Source organism: Arachis hypogaea, chromosome 3, assembly GCF_003086295.3.
Source record: "Arachis hypogaea cultivar Tifrunner chromosome 3, arahy.Tifrunner.gnm2.J5K5, whole genome shotgun sequence".
Taxonomy (NCBI): Eukaryota; Viridiplantae; Streptophyta; class Magnoliopsida; order Fabales; family Fabaceae; genus Arachis; species Arachis hypogaea.
Window position 1 is genome coordinate 130,132,524 of NC_092038.1, and position 19,797 is coordinate 130,152,320.

The window sequence follows — 19,797 nt, forward strand, 5'->3', positions numbered from 1 at the left end:
ATTGGGACTTGGCTTTCGTGTGTGTATTTGTATCTGCCCATTATTATTACTTTCCATGTTTACCCTTTTTATTGGTGGTCCATTTTATTTTTCCTCTTTTGTTTTGAGTTTTTTTTTTTATTACATTTGTTAACTGCTAATTAATTAATTTTTTTGATTCTTCTTAGTTTAGTTTATAGGGTGAAAATTTACTTGTATTTTTTTATTGCCCATGCTTCCCTTGGCGTATGCATGTTTTATGGTCCAAATTTTATATCAAAGAAAATAAAAGAGAACATCTTTTGAGTCTGATAAAATTATTAGACCTTCATAGGTCATCATCGATTTATCATCGCAAATAATTATGAATGACTCGGTTTTCAATCCCCTGGACCCTCCATCACAAGTATTAGATTGTTGTTGTTGTTCATTTTAATTATATAGAATCATTATAAGATCAGAAGAAATATTATCTGACCTGAGACTTCCTAAACGGATAATATTAATATATGTACATTCACACAACAAATGGAAATTGAAAAGAATTTGTTTTGCAAAAACTACATGGTTAGTTGATGGTATTTTTAAGCTTCGGGAAGAAAATAAATAAAGTACTATTGCCTTGAAATTTTCAACTAAAAAATTCGCATTGGATCTAATGATCTTAAGTTAAACGCAGCTTAAGATTTAAAATTACCATTTGTAGTACAGTATTTTACTATTTGTTTAAATCTTGGTCTTGGAGGGTTTCTTCGACATCAGTTTCTATGTTATTGAACTTTAAAAAAAAAAAACTAAAATACTATTTTGTTTCTAGTGTTTGAATTAAATTTTTAATATTTTAAATATTTTATTTTTATTTTAAAATTTTAAATAAATTTAATATTATCCTATTATTAAGTTTAGATGAAAATAGATATTTTTATATAAAGTTTATTAGTTAATAACTATTAGATAATTTGATATATTTGACTAAATTATTATTTGAAATATTTTAATAATCAATTTTACATAAACATAAACTGTATAAGAATATACACCTTAAATTTAACACAAATAATTAATAAAATGAGTGATATGAACATTAACAAGGTCATTATTAACTCATATCTTATTCCATGTATTAGAAAAATATAATCAAAGAGACATTTTTTTTTCATTTGAGATCGCTAGTGGTCGATTTTATTTACTTACTGAAAATATATATTATTGGCTCTTTAATATGCTAATTATTTATGTCAAATTTAATAATAGAATAATATTGAATCCGTTTAAAATTTTTTGGATTGAAATAAGATATTCTTTTGAGATTGAAATACGACAATTAAAACATTAGGCTAAATTAAGTCTATATCCAAAAAATATTAGGCTTCGTTTGAAAATAAGACTAACACTAAATTAAGTCTCTATATTATATTTAGTATAGAATATACATGACTCAATTTTATCTTAATATTTAATTTAATTCAAAATAAATACAAAAGATAAAATAAAAATATTTACTAAATTACTCTTAGTTATTAAAAAATATTATTAAAATTTCAGCCTATATTCTTAAAAATTTTAATATTTTAAGTCCAAACTATCTAAAAATACCAAAAAAATTAAAATTTTAATTTTATTCTCTAATCACTAAATAAAATACTAAATTTTAATCTCTAGGAATAAAAACTACCTTAATAACTGGTAGCTTTTACCATTTATGTTCTCAAATAAATATTTATTTTTAAAATTTAATTTGGTCCGAAATAAATGTGTAACGTGTGGCCTAATAGGTACCAAAAAAAAGAACGAGAGGCTAAAGTTTGGTGACAGTTAATTTATGATTTATCCACAGCATATGGCATACGGTTTTGTATCAAAGTATGTTTGCAGTTATTACATTTTAAATTACTGACTTTATTTTATGTCTATCTGACACCACTTTCTTCGCCAAAGTCCTTTGGGTCCCACGCTTCTTATGATTCCAAACGTGTCAATTCCTCAATTGTTTTGTCGGGTCAAACTTGACACCCACAAACCGGGTTCGGGTCATATGTTTGTCAGATTCGTGTTGTACTAATTTCTTTTTCTTATCTTGATTTAATTTTCTTCTTGCATTTTCATGAACTTGTTTTCGTTATATTGATAGTATTATTAGATATTAGACACTGGTATCATTGATCTACCATTACCAGCATCATGCGTGTTGTTTAACTAATCTAACACAAAAACATGGAACCTTCGCTTTGGTCTTTAATTATGTCAATATAATGTTTTAGAATCGTGCAAGTTACAAACTTTGTAATTTTTAAATTTCTATTTTTCCATTTCAATTACTATGTCCTAGTTACGTGTTCTTAATTTTGTTTGCTAACTATCTAAATTGTGCTCTAAAACCCTGTCAAATAGTTATACAACTTTATACAACTCTTTATTCTCTACTGAATTCGTTCATTATTCCTTTTTCATACAAATTAATATATTAATTAAATATTAGTGACTATTCTTCATAAGAATATTTTCATGTGAAAATTATATTTTAAATTAATAGATAGTTCCCTAAATATATTTAGTCAAATATATCAAATCATCTAATAATTTAAATATCTTTTTCACATAAAAATATATTTAGAAAAATATCCACTTTAAATATTACTAATACTATAAATAAAAGACCAAATAAATAATAAATAAAACCATTGCTAAGCTCAGCCGTGGACAACATATGGGGAACAAAAGAAACAGTTGGATTATGTTAATTTTAAAAGACTTAAAGGAGGATTGTGTTATTTAGTATTTACACTTCAATATAGACACCCCACAAAAAAATTACACTTCAATTTCAATATACATTTTTTATTTTTTAGATATAAAAATGAATGTGACGAGAAAAAATTTAATTCAATAAATGTGCATTATTTTTAGGAATATAAAGTATGCACTTTAAGATGTATTACTAAAAGTTGTGTATATGTATTATCTTTTTTTTATTTGTAGTGTTATAAATAAGAGAATAAAGTGTTTTAATTTTTAATATTTGAATTAAATCAATTTTATCTTAAATATTTGAAATATCTTTTTTTTACTTTTTTATTACATTTTTGTTTTTTAGTCAACGTTAAAAATTTTTTTCTAAAAATATCAATTTTTCTATTACTATTTTTTCTCTCTTATTATTCTATCACTACTTCCACTACTAAATTTCTATAACCACCATCATAACTACCATGACTACAACACTTGTCTGTTGTCTCTACTTAAAAAAAGATGATAATAAAAGAAAAAAAAGGAAGAAAAAAATATTTAAAACAAAAATAAAATACTTTAGACAGTGTAATAAATTAAAATTAAACTATATAAAAAATAAAACAATATCAGCTCCATCAGAAATTTACCATAAAATGATTTGGATCTTTGATTAATAAAATAATAATTTTAGTCTAATTATTTTATATAAATTGAAAATGAAGGTGCCTACATAATTTATTAGCAGTTTAATTACTCCTTATAGTTACGCGAAATTTTCAATCAGGTCTTTATACTTTTTTTTCTTTTAATTGGTCCTGCACTAAATTTTTTTTAATTAGGTCCTTTTTAGCAGTAATTTATTTAATTTTATAGAGACCCAACTAAAAAAAATTGATATAGAGATTCAAATAAAAGAAAAAAAAATGTAGAGATCCAATTAAAAAAAATTGGTGCAAAAACTTAATTAAAAAAAAATACAAAAATCTAATTAAAAATTTTACAAAACTATAAAAATCAATAGAATAATTAAATCTTTATTAACAGCAAAGGTGCACCATACATCTCTATGATAATGGAATATATACCAGGAAGACATTTTTCCAATTCTTTTGGTTCGCTCATATGATTTGCATATATAATTACATTTTTGTTAATAATCAAGATCCGTTGATTTGTCTTAATTAAGGAACAACTAGTCACCAGCACAGGCCAAAAGGAAAAGGACCAAAAGAGTAGTAGCTAGTTCGGTAGAAAAATAAATTTGTCACGTGCAATCCTCAACATGATGATAGCACATAACAGCTATAAATAAAATGAGTAGTAGTAGATTAATATTTTTTATTAAACGTTTAGGACTTGATCTCACATATATGGGGGATTCTAGCTAGTTTCTTTTATTTGACAAAGACTCTCAAGAATTTAGTACTAAAAAAAAATACTTCATAACGCCTCGTTTTAATGCATGTGCTGATTTAAGAATCCAGAACTTATACCAAACCCATTGGTAGAAAGAAAACAACGTATATTGTTGATATTTATAAAGGCAAAATATCTGCTAAGACGTTGCGATGGAATAATGTCTTACGCTACCTTAATTAATATTAATATTTTTAATCATATTAAATATATATTAAAATTAATTATCAAAATTAATTATTGATATAAAATATATATTAAAATATAAAAATAAATTAAATAATATATATTTATATATAAATATATAATAATTGATTATTTTAATAGTTAATTTTAACGTATAAATAATATTTTTATAATACTACATATTAGTAGAACTTTGCATTTAAATTAAGACGTATATTTATCTAGCTACAAAGTTAAAAAAAACAAAGTCAAATTCAGTTGCTGGGTTACGTTGCACCTTAGAAGTTTCGTTGCCCATTGAGCTTGAATTGACTCCAGAATTCAATTTCAAAGTAAGCCTAAATTTCAGTGTCATCTTCTTCTTCTTCTTCTTCTTATTATTATTATTATTATTATTATTATTATTATTATTATTATTATTATTATTATTATTATTATAAACATAAAAAAATTAAAAGTTTATTGGAATAAATAAAAATAATTTTGTTTATCAATTCCGTTTTCTTTCTCTCAACTCAAATTAAACTAGTTCATTTACACCTTTTGCTAATTCTTGCAATAATTTGAGGTTAAAAATTCAGAATATAAGAATATTATTTATGTTGTTATTGTAGCTTTAATTTGAGTTGTAGAAGTGTGAAGGACATTTTATATTTGGTTTGATTATTCTATGAATAATTATTTAAATCAATTTTCAACGATTTTAAAAATAAATATTTTAATTTTAAAAAAAATTAATACATAAATTAATTTTTAAAATTTTACTTTCATAGACAGATCAATTTTTAATTTATTTTTTAATAGAGTAATTATCTAAAATTAGTCTTTAAATATTTTAAAAGCGAATATTTTAGTTTTCAAAAAAAATTAATATACAAATCAATTCTCAATATCTTTTTTTGTCAGACATAACAGTTTCCGTCAATTTTACTTTTACTATATGTCAACCTTTATTATTATTATTAACTTAGCTTTGTGCATGTGAATAATGACACTAGCATATTAATACACTCTTTTCGTTAGAAATAAGTAAGGTGAATAATGATGTTTTGAAATTCAAATTAAAATATTTTTCTTTTAATACAAACATGTTTTTTAGAATAAGACATCTTTTAATTATATTAAATACAAAAATATCAAATAATTTTAATCTTAAAATTTTTTGTAAAATAATCTTTAATAATTTTATTGGACATTATTATTATTATTATTATTATTATTATTATTATTATTATTGAGTGAATATATATATATATATATATAATGAAAAAATTTATCATAACTTTTGTCCGAAAAATATAAAAAATTATGGTATAATATTTTTTTTTGATGAAAGACTGATTTATCTGTTAGAGCAAAACTTTGGGGATTGATTTGTGTGTTAATATTTTTTGAGACTATAATGCCTGTTTTTAAAATTTTTGAGGACTAATTTGTCTGTTGGAGTAAAATTTTGGGGATTGATCTGTGTATTAATTTTTTTGGACTAAAATGTCCACTTTTAAAATTCTTGGAACTGATTTGGGCAAGTCCCTGTAGTTTTACTAAATTTTTAATTAGATTCCTATACTTTTTTTTTTAATTGGGTCCCTATACCAATTATTTTTTTTCAATTAAGTCCCTACTAATGTTAAACACCTAAAAACGTTAGTGAAGTGTAAATTTACTTATTTGCCCATATTCTACACTTATAATTTCTACCCTCCACCACTCCCACCTCGTCCACCATTTCCTCACCCTCCTTCTCCGTCACCACTCTTTCTCTACCAACAAGTTCTCTTTCTATCGTAGCAAATTTTTTGCCATAATCAACACAAATTTAAAACTGACATGATCAAAAGTAGAATTTGTACGATGACATAATCAATTAATTACAAGTAAAATAATTACAAGGAAAACACATAATCAAAATTTATAATCAAAATTTTTTAGCACAATCAAATTAAGCAAAACTAGAAGCAGAATGAAGTAAAAGTAGAATGAAACAAAAACAAAAACAAAAACAAAATGAAATAGATCAGAAGCCAAATCTGAGACGAGCAACAAACAACAACAACGTATGGGAAGGAAGCAATATGTCGGCAATAATAGATTCATATCCAAAAAAAATCAACAACAAAAGTGCAGTCAACATGTAATAGTCCAGACCACCCGCTAGTATGATATTGTCCGCTTTGGTACACAAGGCCTCACGGTTTTGTCTTTGACGATAAGGATGATAGCCGAAATCTCCCACACTCACTTGTCAAAATGCGTCATGCTAGGGAGAGGTATCCACACTCTTATAAGGCATGCTTCGTTCCCCTCCCCAACTAATATGGGACATTACAATCCACCCCCTAAATGAGTCATCCGGGCTCCGGCTCTAATACCATCTGTAACAGCTCAGACCACCCGCTAGTACGATATTGTCCGCTTTAGCACACAAGACCTCACAGTTTTGCCTTTGACGATAGGGATGATAGCCGAAACCCCCCACACTCACTCATCAAAACATGTCATGTTAGGGAGAGGTATCCACACCTTTATAAGGCATGCTTCGTTTTCCTCCCCAACTAATGTGGGACCTTACACAACTATTCTTGATCCAGAATTAACAATTCAATTATACAAATTTCAAATTCCAGAACCACAACAAATTTAAATCACAAGTCAACAAAAATTTTAGATTCTGATTTAAGAACCACCCGCCTGGATGCAAAAACGAGCTCTGGACGCCGACGATTGTACATGGTGGCGAACAAAATTGGCTGAGGAAGACGACAATGTCCACAGCGGCAGAATCACCCAACGCGACGATGGCGCGTAACACATGGCCAGAAACGGCGCCGAGGTCAGTGCTGTCATGAAGGGGAAGATGGAGACGAAGGTGCATAAGATGGCTGGTATGTATGGCGATAGCAAGCATGGAGTGAGAGAGAGAGAGAGGGGGCACCCAACCGCCCTCACGATAGTTGTTCCTCTATATTCGTCATTGAATCACTGTTGGTTTCATACTTGTCGTCGCTGGTCCACCGCTTGCATCCGCCTTCCATAAATCTTTTTTTCATTGGTTCTAATTAGATCTGCAAAAGGTGTGATGGCGGAGATGAGAGAACGAGAGGTGAGAGTCAGCACAAAAGAGGGAGGGCAAAACACATTGAGGGCTAGGGATGGTGAGGGTGAGGGTTTTTAATTAAACCCAGCAGCAAAGCTCAATAAAAATGCAGCAAGTAGGGTTTAGAGTTTCTGAGTCTGAAAAAATGATAAGAGTAATTTTAGAATTTAAAAAATATTGAGGTGTTTTAGATTAGGTTTTTTATGTTTAACTTTAAAATATTCGTTTTTTTTAACAGAATATTTCGTTATATCAGTCTTTTTTTAGACGGTAGAGACTTAATTGAAAAAAATTAAATAATATAAGAATCCAATTAAAAAGAAAAAAAGTATAGAAACCTAATTGAAAATTTTGTAAAATTATAGGAATCTGCAGAGTAATTAAACCTTTATATTTTGTATTTTTTATGTAATAAAATCATTTTGATTATCATTATTGTTAGCCTATTTAAGTATTTATTTATCAATAAATTAAAGCTACGCAGTCAAATAATTTATCGACTAAGTTCCAACTAAGTTAGATATCCGTGTTTCTTTTTTTAATGTGGTCGTCATCATTATCGTCTTCTTCTTCTAATTCTTTTTCTTATTTTTCAAAGACGCCATCCTCCTCATCCTCCTCCTCCTTCTGCACGCTTCTTCTTCAACAACGCTATCGTCATCGTTCTCTTCTTCTCAATGTCTTTTTTCTTTGTTTGATTTTTTCTCCTTCTTTTTTCTTATTATCCTCCTTTATCATCGTCGTCGTTATCGTTGTCTTCATCTTCCTCATCTCTTATATATGTTTAGAAAACTAGAGAATATCAATTTTAACCAACTTGGATTGGTCGAGTGGTCAAGTCACTCGTCTGCTTAAGCAAGTGTCGAGAATTTGAATCTCGCCTTTTGCATGTAGCAACCCATTAACTAGCAGCAGATCCTTAAATAGAGTTCCGATCCGCAACGGATTAGTCATTGATCTGTCGGTATAAGGGATACCGTAGGCAACAAAAAAAAAAAGAGAACATCAATTTTGATTCACAGCACAAAAATTTTAGTGTACAACCCAAATTTTTAAAAGATCACATATCTAAAACATTGACATTCAATTAACAAAATATACGCAATACAAAAAATTTGTTACTTAACACAAAAATATTTAAAGAACTATATGTCCAAAACATTGATATCTAACCAACAAAATACATATAGCACAAAGATTTTGGTATACAACATAAAAAATTTTGTGCTATTTTTGTATGCACAGCATAAAATTTTTTTAAAGATTATAATTGATTCACCAAACCAATAAAATATATTTGCAAAAAAAATTTATATACTATAAGAAAAAAATTTCTGTACTATAGATAAATTTTTTTATGCTATATCAATAAAACTTTTCATTATAAGCAAAAAATTTTGTGCTATGTATATAAATTTATGTGTTATTTCAATAAGTTTTTGTGCTTTTCAACAAAAAATTTTGTATTAAAAAGTACGAAAAAAAGTAAACAATAATACATATACATGTATTTATTTTGTTGGACTTGTCTCAATTTAGTTATTAGCATCACCATTTATTTATTATATATCTCCAATATCCAATAGCAATGACCATCTGAACAATTATTATTAGAAGTATATACCTTTAATTAATATGATTTCTTTCTATAAAATATATAGTTGGTAAAAGAGGTGGCAACTTGTTCACCAAAAATAGAAGTCGGTTCTGCTACCTTTTCTTGAAGGCAATAGCTGAATGTTGAAGAAAGGTATCAATCCTCATCCAGCGTTGAAACTTTTTAAGGCTAATTCAGTTAATTTGGTTGCCTGTTAGAAGATGGTAGAGAATAATTAATCACCTATATTTAGTAAATTTATTTATTAGATTGATTAATGTTTTTACCAAAAGAAATAATTATAAAACTGAATCGCTTGTTAGTTAGCTTGGTTAATTGGTTTTTATATTCATTCATTGTATTTTGATGGTTTTAGTCTCTCATTCTCTCTTATAAAAGTTGGGTGCAAAACATTTTAATGTATATAGAATCCATTAGAAGGAGAAAAAATAAATAAAATAGAGGGATTAGAAGTATACAAAGATTAAAGCATGTTCCAAAAGTGAAGCTAGCTTAGGTTTCTCAGTGATCACACAATGGGAAGCAATTTCAATAATGTTTCCTAATTATAGTGCCAAATCACTCCTCATTATAATGATCTTTTGCTAGATCCTGAAAGATATAAAGTATGGTTTATAATAATCCAATTACAATTAGATTAAATGAATTAAGCAGAAGAGATAGAGAATTGAATTGTAAATGGTGGTGTGATCTCATTTGCATGTGATAACTTGTGAATACAGCATGTCTTAGTTAGTTCCGCCAGCTATTTGTCCCCTCATCCATGCATATTATACAAAGAGAAAGAACTCATCAATAAATTAAAGCCTAACTTGCCATTGCTAACGTGATCCACAAGGTTGCTTATGAGTTATGATTATGAGGCGGCAAAACGGGGCAAAATTTTATAAAACTAAATTTCTATTATCATATTATGACGTAGTAAAGAGTATAATCAAGACAACTATTACATGTCATTATTGCACATTGCAGATTTAACCAAAGTCGTCACTTTTTCATTATTATTATTATTATCGTAGATTCCCAATTGGTAGTTAATGATCACAATTGATTAGTACCTCGGTGAATTTTTTTAGTTTACAACAATGATTGATTAGGCATCTTTTCATTTTTAGTTTAATTTCTTTAATTTAGCAGCTCTATTTATTTAAAGAAAATTCGTTATGATCTCTTGAATCTTACACCTGCAAATTAAAGAGTGATTTTAAAGGTTTTAACTTGTTTGTGACGTGAAAGTAAAATATGTGGCTTCTTCTCTCCCCACACTAAACTTGACTCGCAAACAAAACGGTTACTTCAAAAATACGCAGGCCTACTTTACTCATCCCTGATCGTACCAAAGTTGCGAGAATTGGACCGGTCATTAAACCGGTCATCCAACTGGGTCGAACCGCAGTGATATGGTACACTCCATATGTGCATCTGATTTTCAAGTTGCATAATAAATTCCTTGTAAAGTCGTAATCATATAGTAGTTGTATGTTGGGATTAAAATATTAAATGTCCCACCTTTATCACCAATCAACTTGTAAGATAACACTTAGTCGTCGCGGAGATTATTTTTTTAACCAATAATTAGTTAATATAATAATAGATGAACAAAGATTAAAAAAACAAAAAAAAATAAAAAAAAAAGATAATAGTTACTGATTATTGACTGAGAAAATTGATTCTTTTTTTTTCTATATCATATTTTCTTAGGTTATTTTACTGTTATTATTTTAAGGAAATACGTTTATTAGTAATTCATTCTGACATATTAAATGAAGTATTTATAATCAATTCCAAGTTCTGTACTTTTGTTTAATGTTCTAGACATACCAATAATTGATAACAGGGAGTATACTATGTAATGCAACTTAGTATACTGCGAGTATTAAAATATAATTCAAAAGATTTTATATATAGATTTGACAAACTACTCTAAAAAAAACATGTGCGATATTTTTTTTTATATATATATAAAAAGAGAAGAAATAAAGCCATCCGTTAAACTTATTAATATATAGTAAAACTAAAGATTCTTAGAAGACTTGTAACTGTTAACAAAGCTTTTCTTATTACCACTTAAGTTTCTTCTTAAAAAAATAATATTTTAGCGATATAGGTGATATTAACTTAGTTTTTGAATTATTTTTGGCATTAGATTAGTCTTGAAAGATATGTGTAATGTCCCTTTTTTTGGTTTCCCACGGTATCCCCCAGCCCAGCAGGCCAAGAAAATGTCCCTTTGATCTTTCAAGAAAGTATAATAATGACCAAATGACCTATACATGTACCCAGACACTTAGAATTTATTTGTTTGTTTATTTTATGTCACATGTATATTAGAGAACCAACAAGATGTCATAGATATCTTTCAATATTAAACAATGCCAAAATATAATTATCAAAATTTAAAAAGTAATAGAAAAAATATAAATGTATTTGAGTTGAATAAATTAGAGGGGATGAGGGGAGGGTGTATTACGGGTAGGTTGGTGTGTTAGGCATATGATGGGTGGAGTAGCATTATCAATTGTTGATTACATAAGCATAAAGCATATGCAATAAGCTGTAAGCATATCACAATTAAATATTCATGGAACCGACAACCAAGTTAACTTGGCCATCACCGCATCAACATTAACATTTAACAGTAACAAAGATCTTGCTAACACACTCGCTAAACAACACCAACAAAGGTTATTTAACAAGTACTTTTAACTAATTCCCAATAACAAAACCATAGTACAAGCTGTTGGATTTTTTTTTTTTTCCAATGTCAGCACTGTCGTTTTGAAACATTTGCTTATTATTATTAGTATCTACTAGTATAAAAGATATTTACAAGTTTATTGAGTACAAAACCAATAAGCCATAAAAAATTAACAGATCATAAGACATGATAAAAGAATAACACAAAATATTTCAATTAATCTATCAATAACTCTGCATAATCTGCATGTAAAGCTGTAAATGTACCGATATTTGCCACAACCACATCAATAACTAATAGAATATAGTAAATACTAAAATCAATCACTAACATAAAATATAAAATATATATTAAAAATAAATTAAATTATATATATTTGTATATAAATATATAATTAACCGATCCCACTTAGTGGGACAAGGCTTTGTTGTTGTTGTATATAAATATATAATTATTGATAATATTTTTGATAACTAAATTAGAATCATTCCATGAGATCCCGCTAAATCCCACTGCCTCCTCTATAATAGAATGATTAAAATTAAGAGATTTTTATAACTTCACTAGCTCATCACCACTACACCTAATTTCATTTTCAAAGAAGCAAACAATCTCGGCCTGGAAAAAGGGAGTATTTTTTTTGTAAGATCTCCATCACCATATCTGTTGGAATGATTTGTGACGAAGAGCATGGACTCATTGGGCTGGCCAGAGCCCAATTCTCTTGACAATGCGGTAAAAGGTTGGGATTGAGCATGTTCATATATGTTCTTTTTTGGTCGTGATGTTCAAATATGGTTGGAATAGGTTCAGGCTGGGTGTGGACTTCATTATTGGCATTGGGTATCTAATAGGTGTAGGTGAAACTGTTTTTTGGGACTCGGTGTTGTTTCCATTATGTTGGGCTTGGTTAGAAACTGTGTTTTGGGTTCACGCCTACTACTATTGACCATTAAACTTTGTTGTTTACTGCCATGTACCTTAATGACATAAGAAATACTTCCCTTTTCTAACAAAAAAGTAGCGTCCGAAACGCTAGTTGCTATTTCATGTTATCCTGTGTGAGTTCTTTCTTTGGGCTTGTTAGCCCTGTTTTAATTCGGAAAAAAATCCAGTGAGTAATGAAGAAAACAAGTGCTATTTAACCAAGTTGGTCGTCTTGTGCATGTAACAACTCATTGGCATGTAACAACTCATTGGCCAGCGGCAAACTCTTAAATGGAGCTCAATACCATGGCGAATTAGTCCTTGACTTGCCGGGTTGGGAGATACCGTGGGATACAAAAAAAAAAAAGAAAAAACAAGTGTATTCTGTATTCACCATACTATACATTTAAAGTTGTGCTTCTTTCTAGATATTGTATTTAGTAATCAAAAATAAAAATTTCAGTCCAAAAACACACAATTTCAATCTCTGCCAAACGCTACCTAATATCTCTAATACTTGCCAACGTACTCAGTCACATGTTTCTTTCCACCAAGACATAATAGTCTCCCATTCTCTCTCGAGCCTTTCTCTCATAGTTCCCTTCCCTTTCTTAATCTTTTATGTCTCTATCCCTCCCCGAACTAAAAAAGAAGCCATCTTCTATTGGGATATTGTTGTGGTTGCTACCTTGCTACGAAGCTCTTGGAGTGGGGTCTAACCAGTTCATAATTTTTTCAGCCTAGATTCTTTTTACTCATTCATTGGCTTTCTACCACTTATATTGTTTTAACTGAAATCTGTGTTATTGTTAAATTATAATTGTTTCAGTCTATGGCTTTATAGAGGTTTTGAATAAAAAGTAAGGTTCTAGTTTCACGTTGATCATCCCTTGGCTCATAATTAAGGATAGGAACCTGGAGCACTTAAATATTATCCGAGTCCGAAAGCACATACAAAGATACTCGCAGCAATTACCTACCACTGCTTTCAATTACAGTGGTTTCCCTTCCCAATTCCCATATCAATTAATCAACCGTTTCTTATCTAGCGACCACTAGAAGAGACTCAATTTAATTATAATATTAATAATTAGGTAAATAGAAAAAAATATAAATAAAAAAGGGAAAGAAATGTGGGATGCAATCAGTAGGCAATTGGGATGGAAACCCTATCGACTGTGGATAGCATCCCTACGGTTGTCTGGCCGCTGCCCGATCAAACTAACCGGCCGCCATATCATTCCCATTTCAACGGAAAATGATATCAAGCTGCTAGCTTAATCAGGCTTTCTTTGTACGCACTGACGCTACCACGAGAAAAAAAACCACACATCTGTTTTTCCCCGTGCAAAATAAAATCAGTGCATAAAACCCCAAACATTGAACCAACAAAATAAAATTAACATTAATAAAAATATAAGCTAGAGTGCGGGGGCTCATATCAAGTGTAAAATAGAATGGATCTGTCATAGTAGGGAAAAAAATCCCAATTCGTTCGTATTTAAAGTAGGAACAAGAGAGAAGAATCGAGATGGAAGGAAAAGAAAAAAAGGCTAGTGTTTGATTTGGAAACAAGAAAGCGAAGAGGGAGGTGGAGGAGTATACAAAGAAGAAGAAGAAGAAGAAGAAGAAGAAGAAGAAGTAACATGAGATACCAAAGCCGAAACCACGTTTTTAGGGTTTCGGCGGCACCATTGATTAGGAATTGGAAAATTTTCCCCACTCGAGCCCTCTCTCATTCCAATCACTGCCCCCAGCTCAATCTAGGTGCTTATCGCTTTATATAACGGTGGATCTTTTAGGGTTTCGTTTCCACTTTTTTTTGTTTTCAATTGATTTTAGTTTTTACCTAAAAAAATTATTAATTAATTCCCCCCACCCCACCTAGTCCCTTCACCCAATAATGGTAGAGAATTCACCATTTTTACCATTGGCCACACTAAGATGCGCGCGACGCACGGAAAGAAAAATTAGTATATACTATTTAATATAAATTTAAAAGTGTTATATAATTTATAAATTGATTAAATAATCTATAAATTAATATTAAATTTAAAAATATTGTATAAAGTATTAATTTTGTTATTTGTATATAATTTAATATAATTATTCAAGTAGGAGAGAATATAAAGTGAAATCTTATATATTTTAAAAGATATAAGTATTTAATATTGGAGTCATACAAAAATTACATATTAATTTGTTTTTATTTTTGTATTATTTATAAAATCGAAGTTGAGATAAGAGACACAGATAATATAAAATTAATTTGGTTTTATGTCAGACAAATCTATCACCGAAGCAATATACCTGTTAAAAAGGATGATGGAGATGTATCTTAGTAATAAAAGAGATCTACATATGATTTTATTGATTTAAAAAAAGTGTACGATATGGTGTCAAAGGAAGTCTTATAGAAGGTTTTAAAAAGGAAGAGAATAAGGATCATATATATTCGTACAATAAAAGACATATATAATAAAATTATAACTAGTATAAAGATTTAATGTGGTGTAACAAAAATATTTTTTGTAGGTATAAAATTACACTAAAAATCATCTTTAAATTTATACCTCTTCAAAGAGAGTTGATAATATATATGGCAAAATTAAAGTTCGAAGCAAATCTCAAAAAGAAATAAAGGATTTATGCCTTTTCAATGTAAAGAATTATTCAAAAAACCATCTATATATAGAACCTAGATTTTAACTCAAGCTAATGTCAAATATCACTTAATATTTCAAACAAGTAGAGTTGTTATATGAAGAAGAAAAATGGCTTATAAAGTGTAATATATGTTGCGGTTAAAAAGTTAAAATTTGAAGTTTTAGAAAGTGATTCGGGTGAGTTTTGTAAAAAATAGATTAAGTGATAAATAATTAAGATGAGAGATTCGGGGTAAGTAAGTTTGTGAGAAAAACACTTTTATTAATGACAAATAAACAATATAAGAACTAACGATGAGAAATAGAGGTGAAAAACAAGTGTTGAGACATCCACTAATGTCACAAGAGGATAAATGAGTTTTGTTTAAAGTGGACAGGGGTTGATTAATTACTCTCAACTCTCAAGTTTCAAATGGCCAAAAAAGGAACACATCATCATGTAATTATTTATTTCTCTCTGTTTTCTACAACATATATATCTCATGAATGAAGTCATTGGTAACAATGGTGTTCCTCTGCTTACTCAGGGTTCATTGTCGGATTGAACCAACAACTAGTATTGTACTGCTACTCTACTGCTATCAATTTTAACTAAAACAAGTCATTAATCTACTCAGCTTTCTTATATTTTCTTTACTAAAACAAATTATACATATAGGAAACTACAGTTATATTGAAAATAATCTGTTATTCGAGTTATACTGCTTTGTTTAATTATTTGAAGTTTATCATCTACCAATTTTCTTTTATTTTTTTGGAAGATATACATAGAAACAACTTATAAAACAAAATAAAAATACATATATACGTTTTATGGACCTTTTTCTCAAGAAAAGTTCTGGCATCTGAAAATGCTTTCTTGTTTGATCATCCCCACTATATTTTGTTGAGGTTTTTTGAAGCAATGTTAAAGTCCATGTGACATACAGTATATAGTATGAAAATTTCTTATCTACTCTACAGCAAATCCATTTTTACTCCAAGTTGTGAAGCACTATATGTCTATATATATCATGGTGCTCACACACTCGAGCGCGCGAGCGCACACACATATATTAAACTGACTTTTTATAAATTAAGTATGTATAATAATAGTAATGGTGTTAAGATGATAAATAACATTTTTTATTTTTATGATTTATATATGTTGAAGAGTATTTTAGAGAAGAAAGTTTTATATTAGATTTCTCCTATATTCTCTTTATCTATGGCAAGTACATAGTATATAGTAGATTATATATAGTATATAGTAGATAAAAGAGAGTGTAAATGTTTTTCTACATGTATTTTGTACACCTACTTATGTAGCAGTTCTGCTGAAGTATGTGCTGCTAGTGCTAGTAATGGTCTCTTTTGAGAGGATATGCATCACTGCTACATTTGAGAAATGAAGATTCTTATGATCCTCTAGGCACTTCATACATTTTTTCTCCACAAATCTATAGCTTCTGATGCTCTATAGCTTCTGATGCTCTTAGTTACCTGTTGGACAATAAGACCAAAACCTCAGCAAATATATGTTATGTTGGGTCCATGTTATGTTATTCACAGCATAATGTAACATATATAGTGGATAAAGGACAAGTAAGAATTTCATCTGCAACACAACTAGATGAATGAAGTCTAAAAATACTTACAAGATCAGACCTTCCTTTTGCGCTTGTGAGCCTTCAATTGCCTGATAATGTATTGGATAATTTCTTTCAGTGTGGCTCTCCTTCCCTCCTTCCAGTTCCAAATTTCTGGCACAGTGTACCTTCCACTGGAATTGTATTCTTCTATTTCCATCAATGCATCTGTTACAGCCTTGTATACCACTTCACCGTGCTCATCTCTCAGCAATTTCAGCTTTTCATCATTTTCATCTATTATCTTCTGAAATTACCAAAATTTCTCAAAAACATTACCTTGTCTTCGGTAGCATTCTTAACAATAATCTGACACGATTGAAAATATTGTATACCTGTAAAACACCATTGACCTCGGTTATTTTGAAAGGATGCCAAGCTGAATTCTTCAGATTGTCCTCCCATGATGAACATAGCATGGCGGATATCTCTTGCCATGGTTCATTTGAGTACTTCTGCGAGCACGAATCTCGAAAAGGTTTCGGATCTAATTCTCCCAATCTTTTAATTCCAAGTTGAGATCGACTACAGAACATGTCTTGTAAACTCTACAAGAAAAAATGATAAATAGTATGCATCTAAGATAGTTAATTGTGGCAGATTAATCATGTAAACTTGACTCACTGTATGTGGCAGAATAAGGAGGGATGAAATCTTACATTTATAGATTCTTTACGAGCATCAAGTAGTTCTTGCTTATACTCTTGCTCTTTAACTACCAGGAAACTGTTAAGGTTTTCCACACGCTCCAAATATTCCATTTTGTCCTTCAACTGATTTTGAAAAGTTGTAATTGCAGTGTTTAAATTACCAGCACTTCCTTCATCACTTTCTACATCACTCTGATTGTGTAACTCCCTTCTTAACTGTATGCGACAGTCAAAAGTATAGATTCAGGGAAGAAAGTTTCAACAAAGATAGTAATTTAGATACAATTTAAAGTATTCAATTGTACATTCAGATTAAAGTTCCATCTTTGAGTCACATCTCACATGTAATTGCAAGTTTAAAATCCCTAAGATTCTCAAAATTTTTTTGTCACATTCTCTTCTTCCTATTATCAATAGAAAATACAGATTTTAATTTTAACTTTGAAGATATGGACGGACACAAACTTTAGCTTCTAGGAACCATCTCAGCCAGAAAATGCTATTAAATACTAGTAACTTTGAAGATACTATTGAATGCAAAACAAAAGAAAGACAAAATGCAGAGAATCCGAATTTTCAACCAAGTTATATAATGAAACTGCTACAATACTTGATGGGAATGTTTGATCACAGGAAACCACACAAGCATCCCAAATAATCAACAATTGAAGGATCTGATCAATTGTGACCTTTTGAATCTCCTCAATAAAATTCTTCTGCTGCAGTTCATTCAGGGCCTTACTCTCCTCCAATTGCTTGGTAATCTTCCCATGCTCTTCCTTTAAACATTCCATGTTATGATTCGAATCAACAACCATGTCCTTCATCTGTGGTAAATCTTTTTTTTGGTTTTTTTTGGGGGGAGAACAAAAAAGAAGCATAACTGCATAAGCTTAAAAGAAGAAAACATGGTAAACATATACAAATAAATTCCAAATATATTTTGAAAGCAACTCTCAGTTCAAAATGTTTAAGCCTGTGTATGGGCAACCGTTATGGAAAATTTGAATAATTCTTCCTTCTAGGGATGGGAGGCTCCTTAAGCTAAAGAAAACTAAGAACTACGAGAACTACACTAGTTGGCTAAATATTTTCTTCTTTAATTCATTCACTCTAAAAGGGTTGCATATATAATAACATAACAGACTGTTGAACCTTCTACCCTACCTCTATGAGTCTATGACATCTCAAACATACCCTAAAACCTTTTCAAACAATGACATTTGACACACACACACATTTTTCAATATTCCTTCCTCCTAACAACAAATTTAGGAGAAAATGAGAAATAAATGTGTCACATAAGAGATATTGAGGGCAGTTTCAAACCAAAAATCAAGTATAATCCATGTAGAATTTGCAAATAGAAGTGCCAGTGCCCAGTAGATTGAAGAATATTTTTTACTTTCCAGCAAGTTTTCCAAAACAAAGGATGATGATCCATCACAAACACATTTCACCTATACCAGAATATAGAATACCATTGCAACATCCCTCACGGGGCTCATCTTTGTCGTTCTTCAACTTCTCAACCATGCTCAAAGCTTCATTGTACTTGCATTCCATTTCAAGCAGACATCTTTCTTTGTAATTAGTTTTCTCTGTAAGCCTCATGATGAGTTTTTGCAAACAGTCAAGTGTGTCACTATGTTTACACTCCATCTCGAATAGCTTGTGATCCCTCTTGTCAATTTCATTCTGAAGGCTCACTATGATCCTTCTTAGCTTCATCAGAGTCTCTTCACAACTTTCACTCTTCATCATTTGCAAACAATTCAGAGTGCCTACATTTGTGGGAGAAAAAAAAATCAGTTACTTCTTTCTGGATCAACTAGGATTAGGAGTTACTGACTTAGAGCAGAGAAACAAGATGGCCAATACAACTGAAAGTTGCGAACTTTCATCAACATGATGCAGAAAAAATTTGGGGTTTCTATATGAAAAGAATGAATAGTAGTACTACCGCAACACTTACGAGTAAGAAACAATAAACAGAGTCAAGCGGTCAAAGAGTAAAGAAGGAATGTAGACATCATCAACAAAGAAAGAAGAAGATGAAGAAGAAGAAGAATGGGGTTGAGGAGATACAAAACCTGAAAATGGAAAACTGAAACTTGGTTGTGTTGGGAAGTGTCACAACTCACAAACTTGAAGGAATTTTGTTTTAGAGCAGAAAAATGAATGCTGGTGCACCGGCATGGC

General features: G+C 29.7%; 1 protein-coding gene across 3 annotated transcripts; it reads right to left on the minus strand.

Annotated features, from left to right (window-relative positions):
* Nucleotides 1–16,420: 16,420 nt before the first annotated feature.
* LOC112791606 (factor of DNA methylation 1) lies at nt 16,421–19,797 on the minus strand. 3 transcript variants are annotated; one of them, XM_025834512.3, is made up of 7 exons: nt 19,689–19,797; nt 19,077–19,379; nt 18,285–18,433; nt 17,605–17,811; nt 17,281–17,493; nt 16,955–17,192; nt 16,421–16,799 (listed from the first exon to the last, which is right to left on the minus strand). In XM_025834512.3, exons 2-6 carry the CDS (start codon nt 19,357–19,359, stop codon nt 16,959–16,961), a joined length of 1,086 nt encoding a protein of 361 aa, XP_025690297.1. In that variant the 5' UTR covers nt 19,360–19,379; nt 19,689–19,797; the 3' UTR covers nt 16,421–16,799; nt 16,955–16,958. The 3 variants fall into 3 exon arrangements, with proteins under 3 accessions (XP_025690297.1, XP_025690296.1, XP_025690294.1); XM_025834511.3 differs by having other exon boundaries at nt 16,955–17,189; nt 19,062–19,379; XM_025834509.3 differs by having other exon boundaries at nt 19,062–19,379.

Bases quoted from the DNA above. Each gene is read 5' to 3' on its own strand.
- LOC112791606 (XM_025834509.3), bottom strand. From the start codon at position 19,359: ATGATGAAGAGTGAAAGTTGTGAAGAGACTCTGATGAAGCTAAGAAGG. The intron at 17,494-17,604 runs GTAAGATTTCAT...TTTTTCTTGTAG, and splicing joins CTCGTAAAGAATCTATAAAT to AGTTTACAAGACATGTTCTG. The intron at 17,193-17,280 runs GTATACAATATT...TGGTAATTTCAG, and splicing joins AGGTCAATGGTGTTTTACAG to AAGATAATAGATGAAAATGA.